The sequence below is a fragment of the Microcaecilia unicolor genome, chromosome 3 (genome assembly GCF_901765095.1).
Source record: "Microcaecilia unicolor chromosome 3, aMicUni1.1, whole genome shotgun sequence".
Lineage (NCBI taxonomy): Eukaryota > Metazoa > Chordata > Amphibia > Gymnophiona > Siphonopidae > Microcaecilia > Microcaecilia unicolor.
Genome location: NC_044033.1, coordinates 80,108,246 through 80,128,270, shown reverse-complemented (window position 1 = coordinate 80,128,270; position 20,025 = coordinate 80,108,246). Strand labels below are relative to the sequence as shown.

Here is a 20,025-nt window from a genome sequence, read left to right as displayed (position 1 = left end):
GCAGGAAAAAGATTTTTTTTTTTTTTTTTTTTTTACTGCATGGCTGCAGAATCTATAATGTCCTCACCGTGCATTTTAATACAGTCTGTGATAAGGATTTTTGTTGAAGTTAACACCTGCGCTGAAGGTCAGTCTGTAAAACCCATGATTTAACCATGTTAAACCTGTGGTAATGCTTTCTTTATCGGCCCCTCAGTTGGCTAAAGTAGTATAGTTGCCGTGTTTGTTCACTTGAAGACACAGAAATGAAGGTTAATAAGTAAACATAAAACAAAACATATAAGGAGATAGATTTTTACTGGACTAACTAAATAGGTTTTTTAACTAGCTTTTAGAAACTATCAACGACTTCTTCAGGTCCAGACAGAATTAGCAAAAGATGACAAAATACCAGAAAATATAGTTGAATCATAAAATGTCATTCCAATGGTAGTTTGAATGGTAGAGAGAGTGAGTTAGATGGGTGATCAGAAGGTTACAGGCAGTAGAATTTTGTCTTGTAATGCATTAGAAAGCCAAGATCATTAAGTGCTTTCTTGTTAGTTTCAAAGTATCTGATCATTTTAACTTCAAAATTCTTATGTTACTGGATTTTGTTAGTTTCCTTCAAGTGTCCTGACCATAAGATCTGAAAAATACTCCTCCAGAGAGGGGTCACATTGAGCTGTTCTGTGGCATCAGATCGTATGTCTATGTGAATTGATTATTTTATGTCTTTTTGAATTGATTCTTGTCTTTAACATTTGGCTTGCCTTCCCAACATAACACCCTGCATATTTTCTGCATTGAATAATATATGCTGTGTGAGGAGGAACATGACTAGGATATTCTTATGGTAAATGATGGCATCTTTGTTTCCTATGAACTAATTTTGTTTACTGCTGTCTGTCCAGTTTATTCTTGAACATCGTGTGCATAATAGCAACAATACCTAAGTCTGCCTTCACTATTAGCGCTTGCAGGTCTGGAACATACTTTTTATGTTGAATGCCTTTCTAATGTTGGTAACACTGAAGTTCTGTGATGTGTGACAATTTTCAGCCTGTTATATTTCAGGGACATGTGCTATTTTCTTCTTTCTAAGTTTAATTTAGTTTAATTTGTAACTTAGAGACCACTTCTATAAATCAGGTGATTTGAAGCAGATAATAAAATGTTTTATTACGTATTGTGTTGATATTGTATGTAGTATACTATGCAATACTTTGTGTTTGAATATTTTTACTGCTGTAATTGTCTATTGCTTATGTTTGACTTATTCTTGCTGTACACCGCATTGAGAGAATTCCTTCAAAGAGGCAGTAAATAAACCCTAACAAATAACAAAATGCATAAGCATAAGTACAAGAGATTCTAAATTTGGCTTGCTAAGATTAGTACTGTCTGCCTCACCTTTTAAAACATCACACATCCATAGTTTTAACACATCAAGAAAGTGTGAAAAATCAAAATCTTGTAATCTTCTGAATATGGTTTTTCTTATAACTCAGTCTTTGGAAAGGCATTCTATTCCCATGGTACTTTCCCTTTCAAAGTCTGTTTTCTAGTGATCCCCAATCTACAATCCCTAACCAATGGTATGATAAACATCATCCATTCCTCTGATCTCAATTCCTGTACTGGCATACATACAGACATCAAATTACACAGGTATCTTGGCCCCAACCCCCAAATACTTTTGTGCACCATATGTAAAAGGTCACTTTTAACTCTTAATTCTACCAGCAGCCAATAGAGGAACCAATAAAAGTATAGCTCTCTCACATATTTTGCCCTTTTTAAAATTTTGGCAGCTGTATTTTTTGGTTGGCTGACTTGGTGGTTTTAGTGAACATTGTAAATGTGTTGTTTGGATTTTTTGTAAAATTTATTTATGAACGTTTTAACCGTAAACCGCTGATGATTTTTTTAGATTCTGTGGGATATAAATTTAATAAATAAATCAACCGCAATCTGGGAAAGTTCCCTTTTGAGAGACCCAAATATGCCAGATTGCACTAGGTCAGGTGTTAAATCACAACTGCCTGTGCCGCTTGTTCAGATATTCTTTTAAAAAATACAGTAATATAATCAAAAGTTTAAAAAATAATCTATTCACCACATTTACTTATAATTCTCGAGACAGATCCATATTTGTCATTACTCCCAGATTACAGACGGACAAATCTAATTGGACCAAATTCTGTATTAAAATCAGCCCCTATGCTGGGCATTCATCTTTACCAATTCCAACCCATAAGATTTTAGTTTGTTCTAGGTTTAAGACAAACTAATTTTCCACTATCCAATGAGAAAGGCCATCCATATTTTTTACAGGTGTTCCATGTGACCTTTCCAACATGGACTATAATGGAATATTGTCATAATAAGAGAACTGAATCGGTGCTAGAAATCTAGCAACACATTTTGACTATAAGTAGACATTAAATAAAAAAGGGTGTAAAGGAGACACCAGGGAAATTCTGCAAAACATTTTACACGTAAGATCTAGAGTCTCTCATCTTTTCTGAACAATAACGGTTTGTAAGAAATTCCCCAAACCAATTGTTATAACATTTTGATAGCTAAGTGCATCACAGATGGATTTGTTTGTCGTCATACCACAACTGGTTGTAAACGTCAAATTACATTATAATACTTTTAACAGAAGATAGAACCTACTAGTACACGTTTACAGTACAGATCACTGGCAACAAATGTTCCTTATTTTTTCCACAGTGATATCTGGATGTACATTATTGTTGTATATACAAGTTTTCTAGTATGCAGGATAGAGCAGGAGTCCCTCTACATATGCTGTTTCTACTCTAGTGCTGCCATCTGGAGTCTTAGGACCCTCTTTCTCCACTATTCTTTCTCTTGCATTCTCTCCAACTTTCTCAGCTTCTCTTTCTTCTCTTTATTGCCACTTCTCTCGCCTTCATAACGGTTCACCCATCTTTCTCTGCATTCTCTCCTGTTTTACCATTACATTTCTAGGTCTTCATTCCTTCCATCACCAATCCATTTTCCTCCATTTCTTCATCATCCTACAACTGTACAATGCCTCTTTTCTCAAACCTCCATATTTGTTACCCATATTCTCTACAAATCCTGCATTCTCTATACGTCTGTGCTCCATCTACCCTACCTGCCCTCCTTCCCCAGCACCTACCCTCTTATCTTTGGTTCTGTATTCTCTCCCGCCTCAGCGCCTCACAAGCTGATTAAAACATTTGGGTCAGCACTTTCCTGGCTATTGATCTCATGCATTGCAAGATAATCAGCCAACGGTTTCTGTCCCATGAAGTTTGAAAAATGCTAATGGTGTTGGCACCTGAAGGCAAGGCTTTTCCACTCCTTGTACGAGGTGATATAGGCAGCACAGTAAGATTTGTGACATGCACAGCCTTTGGAAATATGCTGATTGGCTGCACACTTGTGTTCTTAGAGTGATTGAACCACGAGATCTCAAAAAGTACAGCAATCTGCAATGAAACCAGTTTTCTCCTATCTCAGAATGGCAACCACATCCCTTAATATGTTGTATTCTATCATTTCTCAGAGCACAAGCAAGCCTTCTTATTCTCACATCTGGGTGACATCATCTGACAGAGCCCAGTGTGGACGCTGACTAGCAAGTAATGTAGCTTCTAGCAGCCCCACTGCACATGTGCTGGTGCCTTCTCACCCGACACATGAGTGCAGGTACTCCAGTCTTGTTTTTTTCCGCAGAGCTGAGAGGACGCATTCATGTATTTTCTCTTCACGCTGTGCATCGGGTGCCTTGGGCCTTGATCATGTCTCCTCTGATTGTTCTGTCTGTTTACAAATGCAGGTGAGAACTCAGTGGGCACAACTTGCTCAAGAGAGCAACTTTTTGGCTCCTCAAAGGCCAATACATCAACTTCAGCACCAACTGCATCAAACTCCATTCCTACTCAGACTTCACCATCCACTGGAAGTGCATCGGCATGAGGAGGTCTCCACCTGTCTCTACACCAGGCTCTGATAGCAGGATCTGGAACCGGCCAACATCAGACCCGACACTGAGGATGCGCACTGGGGATTGGGCATTGGGGGAAGCCCAAGAAGCATAAGCACTGATCTTCCACAAAACATGGTGCTGGGAGCACCAAGACATTGGATCCTCCAATGCCCAAGAAGTGCTGGCACCAGGAGGAACACTCCCCCTCCTTAGAGGTGCCAGTGCAAGTCATTGAACAGCCTGCTCCATACCGCCGGTTCAGCACCGACACCTTCTCAGGCTGCCTCTTCCTCGGTTTCCATTCCTTTGCCAATGCCCACCTTTGATGAGTGGTTCTGAAGCATGCTCTGAGAGGAGCTGGAGTAGTTATTCTGGGGGCCTCCCACTCAGGCATCGAGAGCACTTACAGCACCAGCAGAATAGCCCCAGGCCCTCTCTGTGACTCCATCGGTGCTGGTGCCCTGATCTTCGACGCTGGTGTCTCGCAGCATGTCGACATCTGAACATGCAGTTCCGCTCTTGACATCAGGGGAGGAAGCTTCCTGGAGTCTGAGGGTAGGGCTATACCTCAGGGCTTTTTGTGCTGTGGACCTTACTCCACTAGGCTGAGATTGGTACAGACTGGCTCAGCTGCTTCTGAGTATGCGGAAGAATCTGATTAGGACCGCTGTTGGAAATCAGATGAGGATCCACAAAGGAGTCATGAAATACCATCTGATCCATCTCCACTGCAAGAGAGACGGAAATCTCCAGGTGAGGCACTCTTTCACTGGTTTTGTGAGGGACATGGGTGTGGCCATCCCATTAAAGTTGGAGACCGAGGAACAGCCTAGGCAGAAATGTTGTCTGTCCTGGGCTATAAGTCTCCTAAGGAAGGGGTCACTGTACCATTGCATCCGATAAGGACGCACTGTTGAAGAACTGAGGATCTCCCCTCACAGTGCAGGTCACACCCAAGAAGGGTGGGTATGCTGCATTGTATGCAGAAGGCTCTCAGATTCAAGAGGGCACAGCTGCCGCACCACTCCATGGTGGTCGAATCCACTCTCAAACAGGCCAAGAGTTCTCGGTCTCATGCCTCATCACCCCCGGGATGAGAGGCCAAGGCCTTGGATTCATTTAAGAGGGTGACTTTTCAGGCCTCGATGCTTGTTGCCCACTTCCAGTCCTACCAGCTCTACACTCCTTTTCTTGAAGTCTTTAGTGAATAGTACACTAAGTCTGGCATATTCTCTTCCTCCGAAGCAGGCCACAGAGCTTCACCAGCTGGCGAACAAGCAGATGGCGTGTAGGCATTATCTGGCCAGGGGCACCTATGATACTTTTGTTGTTGAGTCCAGATTCTGTGGCATGGGTGTGGGGATGTGCAGACTCTCCTGGCTGTGCATCTCTGACCTCGAACCAGCGGTTCATGAGAGATTGGCAGATGTGCTGTGCAGAGGGGACAGTTTGTTGGTGAGAAAGTGGAAGAGGCCACTGACCTCATTAAGAAACGTATGGACACCATTCACACTCTGACTCAGCATCTTCCATCTATGTCTTCTTCAATAAGAATATTTTCTAGCAGGCCTAGGCAGCGACCCTGTTACTCTCAAAGCATAGGTTCCTGCCTCCTGCTCACTCCGCTCAGGCGACTCATGCCCAGTGTCCCAGGCCTTGCCAACCTCGTCCTCAGAATTCCCAGCCTACTCCCCAGTCAAAGCAGGGCACGGGCTTTTGACTGGCTTCAGAAGAGCATAGCTGCTCAACAAGTATCCGTCTTGGACAGCTTACTGGTCAGTCTGACCAGTGGGTTCTTCAAATAGTCCGTCTTGGGGTACGTACTGAATTGGCATCAGAGACCACCAAATTGCCAACCGAGAGTGTCTTTTATCAGCTCTCAGCCCAAGCAGATATTTATAGAGGAGATCTCTTCCCGTCTGTAGGCCTGAGCAGTCGAACCCATGCCACAAGGGAAGAAGGAAAAAAATTCCATTTCAGGTACTTCCTTGTGGAAAAAAAACAAAACAGATGGGGCTCATTCTAGACCTAAGGGCCCTGAACAAATTTCTAGTCAAGGAAAAGATCAGGATGATTTCCCTGGGCACCCTTCTCCCTCTAATTCAGAAAAACAATTGGCTATGCTCTCTTGACTTAAAGGACACCTGTATCCACATTTCAATACTTCCACATCACAGGAAGTATCTTGGATTTTGCATGGGGAAATGCCACTTGCAGTATCGCGTTCTACTGTCTGGCCTGGTGTCTGCCCCCAGAGTTTTTACCAAGTGGCTGGTGGTAGTTGCAGCATATCTATGCAGACTGGGGATGTATGTGTTTCACTACCTAGATGACTGACTAGTGAAGAGCACATCTCAGGAAGGAGCAATGGAGTCCACGTGCCTAACTGTTCAGGTGCTGGAGCTACTGGGGTTTGTTATCATCCACCCCAAGTCCCATCTCCATCCAGTTTGCCGATTGGAATACATGAGAGCCCTGCTCAATACAATGCAGGCTTGGGCCTTCCTTCCCCATACAAGAGTGGATACCTTTAGAACGCTTGCCTCGCAGGTCCACAATAGCCAGCAGGTTTCAACTTGGCAAGTGTAGAGATTGATGGGCCACATGGCCTCAACAGTGCATGTCATTCCCATCGCTTGTCATGTTTTACAACTAAATGTGTCTAATAAGGATCTATAGCTGAAACGAAATATATAGACCGAGAGGCTCAAGGATAAATTCATGTGCATGAAACAAAAGCTCTTATAGATTTCTCTTATATCGTATTCCAACTAAATCTGTCTGTTGAAGATCTATGACTAAAACAAAACTATGGAAGATGTTCAATATTCCTATATTTTTACACATACTATATGTTGTTCGAATATTTTATACAACCAATGCAATAGGATCTACTTCATCTAATTTCACCTTTTATCCATACTAGCTGTCGTTTGCTCTTCTTTCCACATTTGTTAATACGTGGAATATATCCGGTCTGGGCTTCCAAGATGGTATTTTTAAACAATGTTCATGCCTGATTTTAAAGTCCTAACCTTCAAAGCTGATCCTTTCAGCTTCTGATTTTCCTCATTTTATCATTTAAAAAGTTAAATGCTGCTAAAGTAGATTTTCTTAGTGACTTCACTCCAGATATTAGCTCAGATTTGATCATGTTATGATCACTGTTTCCATACCCATATAAGTGGAGTGAAGGAAGGCTGGACTTTCCCCATTGTCCCCCTCCATTTTTAAAATATGTGCAGTTTCTTGGTTTCACATGAGTTTAACAATGAGAGCATGTGGAGACAATGTTGCATTGGGCCTCAGGAGCAGTTCCCTGTGTGTTCTGTCAATTTCATATTGAGGGTTCACCTCACAACCAGGAAAACATGTACAAAGGTTTCCTTATTTAGGCCTCTGGTTCTGATCTTTCAGCCCCTCTGGCATACCAGAGATTCAGAGATTGGCTCTCCAGTTTCTATCCTCCTGGTCTTCCACTTTTCTCTCTAACTTTTCCACTTGTCCCTACAGAGACCTCTGTGCCGCCTCTTCTTCCCAGCCTCTCTCCAACTCCATTGGCTTCTCTTCCACTGTTCCTGTATGCCTGCCATCAGCTACTCCAACCTTGCAACAACAGCATTAATCATTTTGATATGGCTTCCCAAATTTCCTTCACCATCACTACTCACATTTCCCTCATTGCACTGTATCTGCTTCTTCTGCCCATCCGCTTGTGTTGTTGAAGGCAGTGGAGTCTCGGCCTTTACCAGTCCGCCTGATCCGGCTTCACCCTGCGTGTTCCAGTCCACCTGATCCGGCTTCTCCCTGCCTGTTCCAGTCCCCCTGATCCGGCTTCTCCCTGCGTGTCCCAGTCCGCCTGATCCGGCTTCTCCCTGCCTGCTCCAGTCCGCCTGATCCGGCTTCTTCCTGCCTGCTCCAGTCCGCCTGATCTGGCTTCTTCCTGCCTGCTCCAGTCCGCCTGATCCAACTTCTTCCTGCTTGCTCCATTCCGCCTGACGCAGCTTCTTCCTGCATGCTCCAGTCCGCCTGAACCAGCTTCTTCCTGCTTGATCCAGCTTCTTCCTTCCTGCTCCGGTCCGCCTGATCCAGCTTCTTCCTGCCTGCTCCGGTCCGCCTGATGCAGCCTCTTCCTGCCTGCTCCAGTCCGCCTGATCCAGCTTCTTCCTGCCTGCTCCAGTCTGCCTGATGCAGCTTCCTCCTGCCTGCTCCAGTCCGCCAGGTACAGCTTCTTCCTGCCTGCTCCAGTCCGCCTGATCCAGTTTCTTCCTGCTTACTCCAGTTCGCCTGATCCAGCTTCTTCCTGTGTACTCCAGTCCGCCTGATCCAGCTTCCTGCTTACTCGTTCCAGCTCACCTGATCCAGCTTGTTCCAGTCCGCCCGATCCTGCTCTCCCTGCTTGCTCCAGTCCATCTGCCTCAACCTGTTCCTGTCTACTTGATCCAGCGTGTTATAGCCTGCCTGCTCCATCTACTCCCTTACTCCAGGCCCTCTGCTCCAGCCAGCTTGCTCCAGTCTGCCTGACACAGCCTGTTCCAGTCCGTCTGCGTCAGCTTGTCCCAGCCTGTTCCAGTCTGTCTGCATCAGCTTGTCCTAGTCCGCCAGCTCCTGCTTCAAACCACTCCAGCCTGCCACTCAACCTGCCTACTAGCCAATCACTGACTGACCACCAATCACCTGACGTTTACCACCCACCCTGAAACCTGCCTGCCTCCCAGCCCATCTTCCTACCAGCTCATCACTCTCCTGCCCGACTGCTTACCCTCACCTGCCTGTCTCCCAGCCCACGTACCTTCCCTTGAACACCTCAGTCACTACCCATGGCCCCCATTCACATCCTATTCCTTGCCCTGTCCCTCCCTAATCTTTTCCCCCTCTCACCGCTGTCTTCCACACGATCTCACTACCCATCCCTGTCCTCTTCCGCCCTCCCCTACCTACCCCTGTCCCCCACCACCTCACCATCCCTACTGTCTTCCTCCTCCTTCCTAGCTCTCAACCTTCAACACTTCCTTCCTGCCATGAACCCTTCCCCTTTCCTCCTAAGCACATCCCGTCTTCGTCGCCCTTCGTCGCCCTTCCTCACCCACCCTTCTCCGCACTCTCTTGCTCCTCCTGCTATCCGCGGGTGACATCAATCCCAACCCAGGTCCCCCACACCTGTCCTCGTCCTCATCTCATCTATGCAAACGTTCCCGCGATATCTCCAATCTCATCTCTATTCCCCTCCTCCCTCCCCTTCTCGTGCGCCCTGTGGAACGCCCACTCAATCTGCAACAAACTTGCCTTCACCCACGATCTCGTCATCTCCCATTCCCTTCATCTGCTCGCCCTAACTGAAACCTGGCTCACCCCGGACAACTGTGCCTCAATCGCAGCCCTATGCCACGGAGGTTATCTTTTCTCCCATTCGCCCCGCCCAGTCGGCCGCGGTGGTGGCGTCGGACTACTACTTTCGCCCTCCTGCAGCTTCCAACCTCTCCACCTACCTCAGTCTCACAGCTTCTCATCCTTTGAAGTTCACTCCATCCGTCTATTCCACCCACTGCCACTCAGAGTTGCAGTCATTTACCGCCCCCCTGATAAATCCCTCCCATCCTTCCTTACCGACTTCGATGCCTGGCTCTCCGTCTTTCTTGAGCCCTCATCCCCATCCCTCATTCTCGGTGATTTCAACATCCACATTGATAACCCTTCCGATTCATATGTTTCTCAGTTCCTCACTCTTACCTCCTCCTTCAACCTCCAACTGAGCCCCAACACCCCTACTCACAAATCTGGCCACTGCCTTGATTTCGTCCTCTCTTCTACTTGCTCACCCTCCACTTTCTGCGTTTCACCCCTTCCTGTCTCCGACCACCACCTTATCACATTCACACTTCAGCACCCTCCCCCTCAATCTCGCCCAACACTAACTACTACGTCCAGAAATCTCCAGGCTGTTGACCCCTCCACCTTATCCTCTACTATCTCTGTTCTCCTCCCTTCCATCTTGTCCTCCACATCTGTTGACAAAGCTGTCTCCACTTACAATGCCACTCTCTCCTCTGCTCTAGACACCCTTGCACCGTCCACCTCCCGGAGGCCCACAAGGCGTACCAATCCCCAGCCCTGGCTAACCCCTTGCACCCGATACCTTCGCTCCTGCGCCCGTTCGGCTGAACGCCTCTGGAGGAAATCTCGCACCCTTACTGACTTCATTCACTTCAAATTCATGCTATCCTCATTCCAATCCTCCCTATTCCTCGCTAAGCAGGACTATTACATCCAATGACCAATTCCCTCGGCTCTAACCCTCGTCGTCTCTTCGCCACCTTCAACTCCCTCCTCAAAGTGCCCTCTGCTCCCATCCCCCCTTCACTCTCTCCTCAATCCCTGGCCCACTACTTCCGTGACAAGGTCCAGAAGATCAACCTCGAATTCACCACTACTCCTTCTCCTCCTCTTCAGCCTATATCTCACTCTCTCATCCAACCTACCCAGGCCTCCTTTTCCTCCTTTCCTGCTATCACCGAAGAGGAAATCGCCCATCTCCTCTCCTCCTCTAAAGCCACCACCTGTTCCTCTGACCCCATCCCCACTAACCTACTCAACACCATCACTCCTACCATCACCCCCCACCATCTGTCATATCCTTAACCTCTCTCTCTCCACTGCAACTGTCCCGGACACCTTCAAGCATGCTGTGGTCACTCCACTCCTCAAAAAACCATCACTTGACCCTACCTGTCCCTCCAACTACCGCCCCATTTCCCTCCTACCCTTCCTCTCCAAGATACTTGAACGCGCCGTTCACAGCCGCTGCATTGATTTTCTCTCCTCTCATGCCATCCTCGATCCGCTTCAATCCGGCTTTCGCCCCCTACACTCAACAGAAACGGCACTATCTAAAGTCTGCAATGACCTATTCCTCGCCAAATCCAAAGGTCACTACTCTATCCTCATCCTCCTCGACCTCTCCGCCGCTTTTGACACTGTCAATCACAACCTACTTCTTGACACACTGTCCTCCCTTGGGTTCCAGGGCTCTGTCCTCTCCTGGTTCTCCTCTTATCTCTCCCATCGTACCTTCAGAGTACACTCTCATGGTTCGTCCTCCTCCCCTATCCCGCTCTCTGTTGGAGTTCCTCAGGGATCTGTCCTTGGGCCCCTTCTTTTTTCAATCTACACCTCTTCCTTAGGCTCCCTGATCTCTTCTCATGGTTTCCACTATCATCTTTATGCTGACGACACCCAGCTTTATCTCTCCACACCAGAAATCACTGCGGATACCCAGGCCAAAGTCTCGGCCTGCTTATCCGACATTGCTGCCTGGATGTCCAACCGCCACCTGAAACTGAATATGTCTAAGACTGAACTTATTGTTTTCCCACCCAAACCCACTTCCCCTCTCCCTTCACTCTCTATCTCAGTTGAGAACACCCTCATCGTCCCCGTCTCATCTGCCCGCAACCTCGGTGTCATCTTCGACTCCTCCCTCTCCTTTTCTGCGCACATCCAGCAGATAGCCAAGACCTGTCGCTTCTTCCTCTATAACATCAGCAAAATTCGCCCCTTCCTCTCCGAGCACACCACCCGAACTCTCATCCACTCTCTCATTACCTCTCGCCTTGACTACTGCAACCTACTCCTGACCGGCCTCCCACGTAGCCATCTATCCCCCCTTCAGTCCATCCAGAACTCTGCCGCACGTCTTATCTTCCGCCTTAACCGATATACTCATATCACCCCTCTCCTCAAGTCACTCCACTGGCTCCCAATCAGATACCGCATACAGTTCAAGCTTCTCTTACTCACCTACAAATGCACTCGATCTGCGGCCCCTCCATACCTCTCTACCCTCATCTCCCCTTACGTCCCTACCCGTAACCTCCGCTCTCAAGACAAATCCCTCCTTTCAGTACCCTTCTCCACCAACTCCAGGCTCTGCCCCTTCTGTCTCGCCTCACCCCATGCCTGGAACAAACTCCCTGAGCCTATACGCCGTGCCCCCTCCTTACCCATCTTCAAATCAATGCTCAAAGCCCACCTCTTCAATGTCGCCTTCGGCACCTAATCACTACACCTCTTCTCAGGAAAACTTAACTACCCCAACTTGACATTTCGTCCTTTAGATTGTAAGCTCTTCCGAGCAGGGACCGTCCTTAATTGTTAATTTGTACAGCGCTGCGTAACCCTAGTAGCGCTCTAGAAATGTTAAGTAGTAGTAGTAGTACCACATACTGGTCTTTTATGGATGAAGTTGTTTTAGGCTTAAGTTGCTTCGGCATCAGGACACTCAGTTGACGGGCTGGCCACTCCCTCTAAGTACTCAGAAAAGTTCCGAACCATAGAGCGAATTGGAGGCAAATAATGCTCTCCCGGAAGATTGGGGTCAGCAGTGCTCGTTCAGCAGCATCCTCCCTACATGTCCCAATTAGATTTTTTAGATTTACTCAGCACCGTCTCAAAGTGACTCCTCTTCTTCTTCCTGTTGAATTATCCAGGGCTTTGATTGATTGTAATATTAAAATCATCCCCAGTGTCAAATTGCCTGTCCAGCAGTTTCTTTGTCACTAAGTCAAAGAAAGCCCCTTGCTTGCTGTTTGGAACATATATGTTGGCAAGAATATAAAGGTGGTCTTGTATAACTATCTTATCATTACATCTCTGTTGATCTGCTGAATTTTACTCATTAAGTCCTGTCCCAAACTTATGCCCACTCTGTTAGTCTTTTGCCCTTCACAAGGCAAAGATAGCAATGGGGAACTGCTTATGTCTAATTAAATATTCATATTTTATTATTTAATAAATCTTGCTGTACCACCTTTACTAAACAAGTAGGTCAAAGCAGTTCATAGTCTAAGTAGAAAGCAAACTGGAAGAGAACGCCAAATAATCGTGATGGTAAGCAATAATCATTCAAAAAAAAAACACAAGCAAGAGACATCCAATGTATTTTATGCAAGAAGGCTACTTGAATCTTTAGCTGGGTCATAATCTTTGGCACATTCAGGCCCTTCATATTCATTGTTGCAAATCTAATGGTCTCCATCTTCTACTTAAATGTAATGCTGATACCATTTACATTTCTCATGTACACTTTTCTCCCCATTCCTTTTCTAGTAAATAACATAGCTGATCTAATTGAATCTAGTTACAACATATGTGGGCCCTCATTTCCTTTCGTATGGTCTCTAATCTAGCAGTAACTAGAATTCCTCTTTTGCTGCTTTGCATCTCACTGTGTCCAAGTGATTGTCTTGTGATTGAAGCACAGTAGACCACCTCTTGCTTTGTTCCTTATTTATTTATTAGGATTTATTTACCACCTTTTTGAAGGAATTCTCTCAATGCGGTGTACAGCAAGATTGTCAAACATAAGCAATAGACAATTATAGCAATAAAAATATTCAAATAACACAAAGTATTGCATAGTATACTACTTACAATATCAACACAATATGTAATAAAACATTTTAATATCTGCTTCAAATCATCTGATTTATAGACGTGGTCTCTAAGTTACAAATTAAACTAAATTAAACTTAGAAAGAAGACAATAGCACAAGTCCCTCCAATATAACAGACTGAAAACTGCGTCACACATCACAGAACTTCAGTGTTGCCAACATTAGAAAGACATTCAATATAAGTATGTTCCAGACCTGCAAGCGCTAATGGTGAAGGCAGACTTAGGTATTGTTGCTATTATGGAGATATGCTTCAATTAGTTCCTTGAATGGAATACAGTTATTATCTCTTTAGGAAAGGGCAGAGGAAAGATGGCCAAAAATGGGGAAGAGCAATGTGGGTCATCTTGGAAAGATAAGATACAAATTTCTGTCCATATAATTGGGGTTTACAGAACTCCAACTCAAACAGAGAAACTGGACAGAGATTTGGTCACAGATGACAAAATTTGAGAGTGAAGGGGGAAGTGCTTGCTGAGAGTGTTCAGTCTTTCAAATATGAATTGGAATATCTTATCCACAAAACTGTAAAAATAAAACAGATTGTGGATGCCTTTCAAGAGTCTCTGCTTCCACAAATGGTGATGGAACCAAAAGGGAAGAGACAGCACTGGACCTAGTACTTACAAATGGCAACAGTTTGTTAAATGTTTAGGTTAGCTTACCCACCTTAGAAAGCGTGATAATGAAATGGTACAGTTTGATATAAAAGCTAAGGTGAAGTCCAGGCTTGCCAAGTTCAGATTATTGGATTTCAAACATGTTTACTCTGGTAATACAATGAGAAAGTACCTGAAGGAGGAGCTGGCATAGTAAGAAGAGATAAGGGAAGCTGAAGAGCGGAGTCAAATTGAAAGGAGGTATAAAAAAAAGGTAATAGATCTTTATATAAGGAAAGTAAATACAAGTAAGAGGAACCATCCCCCATAATAATACTGGGTAAAGCTGAAAAATGAAGAGAGAAATCAGGAGGTAAAAGCCTGGGTGCAAGAAACATGTATACCAAGTTCAAATTATCAGATTTCAAACATGCTGACTCTTAGCACTCACACTCCCTGAGGCCGTATCCTTCAGTCCCTTCATGCCAGCATCCATCAATGTTTCAGTCTGGAAACATGATAGATTTAGCATTGCAAAGTAAACCCCAAGCAAAGGGGTACAGCGGTTTGTAGTGAACGACCTCATTCTTTGAGTTATTTGAACTCCCTTCACTTGTGCTGATATGTCCTCAAAGATCTTAATTTTATTATTTTGCCAGGCAATATACCCATATTTTCCTTGCTATCCATAGTACCTTTTCTTTAGATATCTCCAACAGCATGCTATCACATCTCTGGGCCAATTTGCATCTTTTGTTGCAACACTCAGTGCACTTGCCCATTTGAAACTGGGAATATTCTCAGCTGCAAAGATTATTCTGTCTGGAGCAGTTCTCCAAGTCTTGTATTTTAAGTAGAGCCTCCTTATTTCCCCTCTCCAAATCTGAACAGCACTGCTAGATTGCCACAATATCTTCCCCCTGCTCCTCCAGCCTGTTTAGACATCCTTGATCGTGTGGCCCAAATCTCTTAAGTCAGAACCGCATGAATATTGTTTCTTGCACTTACAGTTTGACCTTTAATCTCACTGAACCATTGTGCAAAGTTCAACCAGAAATCAGGTGCTGTATATCTGCCTCCTGCTCCAACTCCTCAAGCCACACTGTTTCTTGCAGAACAGTTTCCCCCTGGCTCTTTCACCACCGTTTTGTGCTCCATTTTTGATCATATGTCAGGTCCCCATCTAGGCAAATGTGCTCAGCTCAGTTTCATTATTTTCACTGATTCACCACTTAGCTTTTGCAGGTTAGAACATAAGAATAGCCATACTGGGTCAGACCAATGCTCCATCTAGCCCCGTATCCTGTTTCCAACAGTGGCCAGTCCAGGTCACAAATAACAGCAATATTCCATGCTACCAATCCCAGGGTAAGCAGTGGCTTCCCCATGTCTGTCTCAATAGCAGACTATGTACTTTTCCGCTAGAAACTTGTCCAAACTATTTGAAACCCAGATACACTGACTTTTACCACATTTCCCACAGTGAGTTCCAGAGCTTAACTATTTGGTGGGTGAAAAAATATGTCATCCTATTTGTTTTAAAGAGCAAAAAATCGATTCACTTCTTCTCATTCTACACCACTCAGGATTTTGTGGCCCTTAATTATACCCCCCCCCCCCCCCCCCCCCAGCCATCTTTTCTCCAAGCTGAAGAGCCCTGGCTGTCGTTTGCTATTCTTGCCACCTTTGTAAATATGTGGAATTCATCAGATCTGGGCTTTCAAGATAATATTTTTAACAACATCCATGCCTTCTTTAAAGTCCCAGCCTTTACAGCCAATCCTTTTAGCTTCTTTTTAACCATTTTCCTTATTTTATCAGTTGCCCTTTCAAAAATTAACTACTACTACAGTAGATTTTCGTTGTGACTTCATTCCAGATATTAGCTCAAATTTGATCATGTTATGATCACTGTTTCCCAGCGGACCCAACGCCATTACTTCTCGTACTATGCCCTGCATTCCACTAAGGACTAGATTTAAAATAGCTTCCCCTCTTGTCAGTTATTTCACACTTGAGGTAAACCTTTTACTAGCCATTATTCAGTCGATATTCAACAATTTTTTAAGCACTGACTGTCACTGAGTATTTGATACCGGGCCATGTCTAGACACCAACATTGAATATCTGGCTCTCACTAGACACGTGCTGGCTGTTGGAAGGTATGCGAGTCCCAGCTGATACTCAATTGGGACCCATGTATCAGAATTTATCAAGGTCTCAAATTCCCTCCCCCTTCCAATCTGATCCTCCCATTCAAAGAGACTTTTTCAATCTAACCCTCCCCAACCCAGAGCCCTCTGATGCTTCCACCCACTCTGACTGCCCTGAGCTCCCTGGGGATTTATCCAAGGGCCATATGTGGTGGTCTAGTGGGAGGATACAGAAGCAGTCACCTTCCTGACTTTGGATGCAAAATGGTACTGTTGACCCCTGGCTGTAGTCTTGCAGTACTACTGCTACAGGTTGGCCTTCCATATAAGGTCATTAAGGGGGGCTTTGGGAGGAAGACAAATCAGAAAGAGGGGCGTACAGAATAGGTAGTGATTAGATGGGGAGTGCCATGGTGAAGGATCAGAACTGGGGAGGGGTAGTTTGGTGGGCTGGAGTGGAAGATCAGGGAGATCAGTTCAGCAGCCCAGCAGAGGTGACCTGGAAATTATGCACGTGCCAGTCGATATTCATTGTTGGCACCTGCATAGCTAAGTAAGCTAAGTTTGGACAGCCTTTTGTTCGGTCCCATCTAGTCGTTTAGCTGTGCAGGCATGGGCATATCTCCAGTGTTTGCATACCTCCTGGCTCCACACCTACTCCAACTCCACCCCCATAACGCCCCTACTTAAGGTGGCTGGTTAGTGTCAATGAATGTCAGCAGCTGGCCTCTTGAGCAAGATTTAAATGGGCAGGATCCTTTCCTGCCTGCTCAAATTATGTTGAATATTGAGCCCTTGGCATTCAGCTTCTCCTTTTATGGTTGGGCTTTTTTTTTGCTTTTAATCTCTTTTATTAATTTTTACATTTATATCATAACATAAATGTTAGAAATATATGAAAACTTTTACATGAAAATAATTCAAAATTATTCTAGAAAATTCCCCTTAATTTAGTCCAGTATATTTAGATCCAAGTACTAGGAAAAAAAAGAAAAAAATCTTAAAATATATTATTATTGAAGCAGTAGGGAGCTGCCTAAAACTCGCAACCGAATACAGCGTAATTATCCAGTTGAGGCTTCCAAGGAAACCTTTGCCCTTTCTTTAGAGGTAATAAACTGTAGCAATTTTTGGGGATTAAAGAAAACATAATCTTTTCAAGAGACACAAGACACCTGCAAGGAAATTTTAACTCAAACAAACCTCCTAAGTTGAGGACTTGTGGTTTATATTCCAAGAATTCTCTCCTTCTTTTTTGTGTATCCCTTGCTAAATCAGGAAAAATTCAAATTTTAGCCCCCCAAAATAGCTCATTAATGTGACGAAAATAAGAACACAAAATGCTATTTCTGACCTGCTCTAATGCAAATGTCAGTAAGAGAGTAGTTCTTTCCGTTACAATATCTAAAGAACTTTCCAGAAAGTCAGTTAAGTTCATATCACCCTGTGGTTGTTCATTAGAAGGTCTTGAAATCCCTGTTAAATATTTGGTCCTAACTATGGGTGGATAGCCTTCAGCTGGAATCCGCAATATTTCCCCAAAGTATTTCTTAAGCATATCTATTACAGGTAAAGGTGACTGAAAAATTCAAAAATCTCAGATTTCTCAATCCTTGATTTTCCAGATATTCCATTTTACGAGTCTTTTATAAGCGTAGAGGTAACACTTCAGTTATACCACTTCTCTTTTAATTCCTCAGGTTTTTTTTCCTTTGATCATGAGCATTATCAGACAGATTCTGATTCAGTTGCTTAAGTTCTGTAATCTCTCCCTTAAGGGAGCAAGATAATGTAGAAAGAGTTAAGTTCAAACCTTGGATTGCATCTCAGATCGATTCCATCATTGCCACAGCTGGTCTTATCAAACCTTCGGTCGTGGTTGCAGAGCCCTGAATGGGAGTAGAGGAAAGCTGAACCTTCTGCATTTCCTCTGCTGATGTTCTCCCCAGGAATGAAGGGCAAGCAGGACCTTCTCTCTCTACAAACGAGAGCTGAATCATTCCGGGCGTCCCCGTTTGTTGTGAGCCAGCCTCCCCAGTGCTGCTTCCAGGTCGCGGAGGAGCTGTGATTGAGGGGGGGCTCAGAGACACTCCCTCTACGCTGCGGTCCATATCAAAAGACACAGAACCCATCGAGGCAAGTGTCTCCTCTCCCAGCTTTTTCAGCCCGAAATTCTCCATTGTTGTTTGGCGCAAAGAGGGGGGACCCCAGCTAGACTCGAGGAGGTAAGTGGGCTTTCCCCTTTCTTTTCCCCATCCTCAGACAGGGGAAAAACTCTTAGCAACAAACTCCTCCCGACGAAAATTCAAGAGCCTCTAAACACATTACCGCTTCAGGCGCCATCTTGGATCTATGGCTCTTAATTTTATAGAGTTACGGTAGAGCTCTTCAATGTGCAGTGCAGTGACGTTACTTCCCCTCCTTAACAGTTTTAAATATGAAACTTTGGATTTCTAAATGAGTTCTAATGCTAAGGGGCCAATTCTAAAACTCCATTTAGGCACACCACTACTGTGCACTGAGTTCTAGTTCTCAAGATACTGTTATAGTATACTAGTGTTAACCCAAATTTGCATGCCTAGATCTAGGTGTGACCATTTATGCCAGGTCAGTGGCAGGCATAAATAGGCATACCTAATTGTACCATGAAAAGTGTGTAACTTATAGTACTAATGCATGTAACTTGGAGACAAGCTCATACTCTACTCATGTTCTCACCACATATACACCCCCACCTTCAGTTATGAACTATAGCACTTAGATGTGTAACTATGGAATAGTGTTCTTACCCATGTACCTGTCATTTTGGTGCCTGAAGCACATAAGTAGTGTGTAAGAGTAGGTATTATAGAATTGCTTTTAAGTGTCTTACCAAGGTTTTCTTTAATTTTACATGTGAGAATTTAACACCCCAAGAACTTTGGAGTTTAATGTGATTGATCACGTCATAATATATGTACTTCTGCATCATATTTGTTTAGAATTTATTTTTATTCTGATAGTTATGTTATTCAGGAAATTACAAGCAAATGCTATTTTGTAGCATATGGTTTTGAATCTTGTGATGACCTTTCTAAAGAATTTGGATAGTCAGATCAGGTCCTCAGTGACTGCACTGAGGGATGTTGCTCTCAGAACCTTTACGTCACTTCATGGTGGATCCCTTGCTGAGTAAATCTGTTTTCTTTCTTACAGGTTCCTAAACCAGCTGGAGTAAAGAAAGGATGGCAGAGAACTCTGGCTGTCGTCTGCGATTTCAAACTTTTTCTCTATGATATCGCAGAAGGAAAAGCTTCCCAACCTAGCATTGTAGTGAGTCAAGTGATTGACATGAGGTGAGAACATTCCCTGGCGAGGCAGGCATTGTCAATCTAAATCATCCTTTCAAAAACATTGGAACTTTGCTGATAGGCTGCAGCTAATCTGATCTGCAGGATCATAAGTTTAATCTGAATTAGTTGAATCAATGTTTCAATTAGAAACAGAAATATGATGGCACATTATGGCCAAATGGGATGTTTAGAATCTGGTGTCCCAGATTTCCTCCAAATCCACTCACTCTTTCATGCATCCCTTTCTAATTTCCTTAAATCATTGGTACACCATGGGGAACCTCTTCCTACCTTTGCAGTTGCCACCATTTTGGGGACCAAATCTTGAATGAGAGAGCCCAACACAGTATTCCAAGATGTGAACAGATCATCCCCCCTTCTTCTCAAGAAGAAAGTTATTAACCTGGTTCAACCCCACCTGAAACTTCCCTTGGTTTAATTTCTTAAAGTCGCACAACTCCCTTATGGTCCTTTCCCTAACCTTTGGGCCCATTGTCAACAGAATAGCAAACAACATTAAAT

At 44.3% G+C, this 20,025-nt stretch overlaps 1 protein-coding gene across 1 annotated transcript in view; it reads left to right on the top strand.

Annotated features, from left to right (window-relative positions):
- Nucleotides 1-20,025, top strand: part of LOC115465558 (serine/threonine-protein kinase MRCK alpha-like) — an 806,479-nt gene that overhangs the window by 649,526 nt on the left and 136,928 nt on the right. Inside the window, 1 exon segment of the mRNA XM_030196108.1 lies at nucleotides 19,367-19,506. Coding sequence (XP_030051968.1) covers nucleotides 19,367-19,506 — 140 coding nt within the window.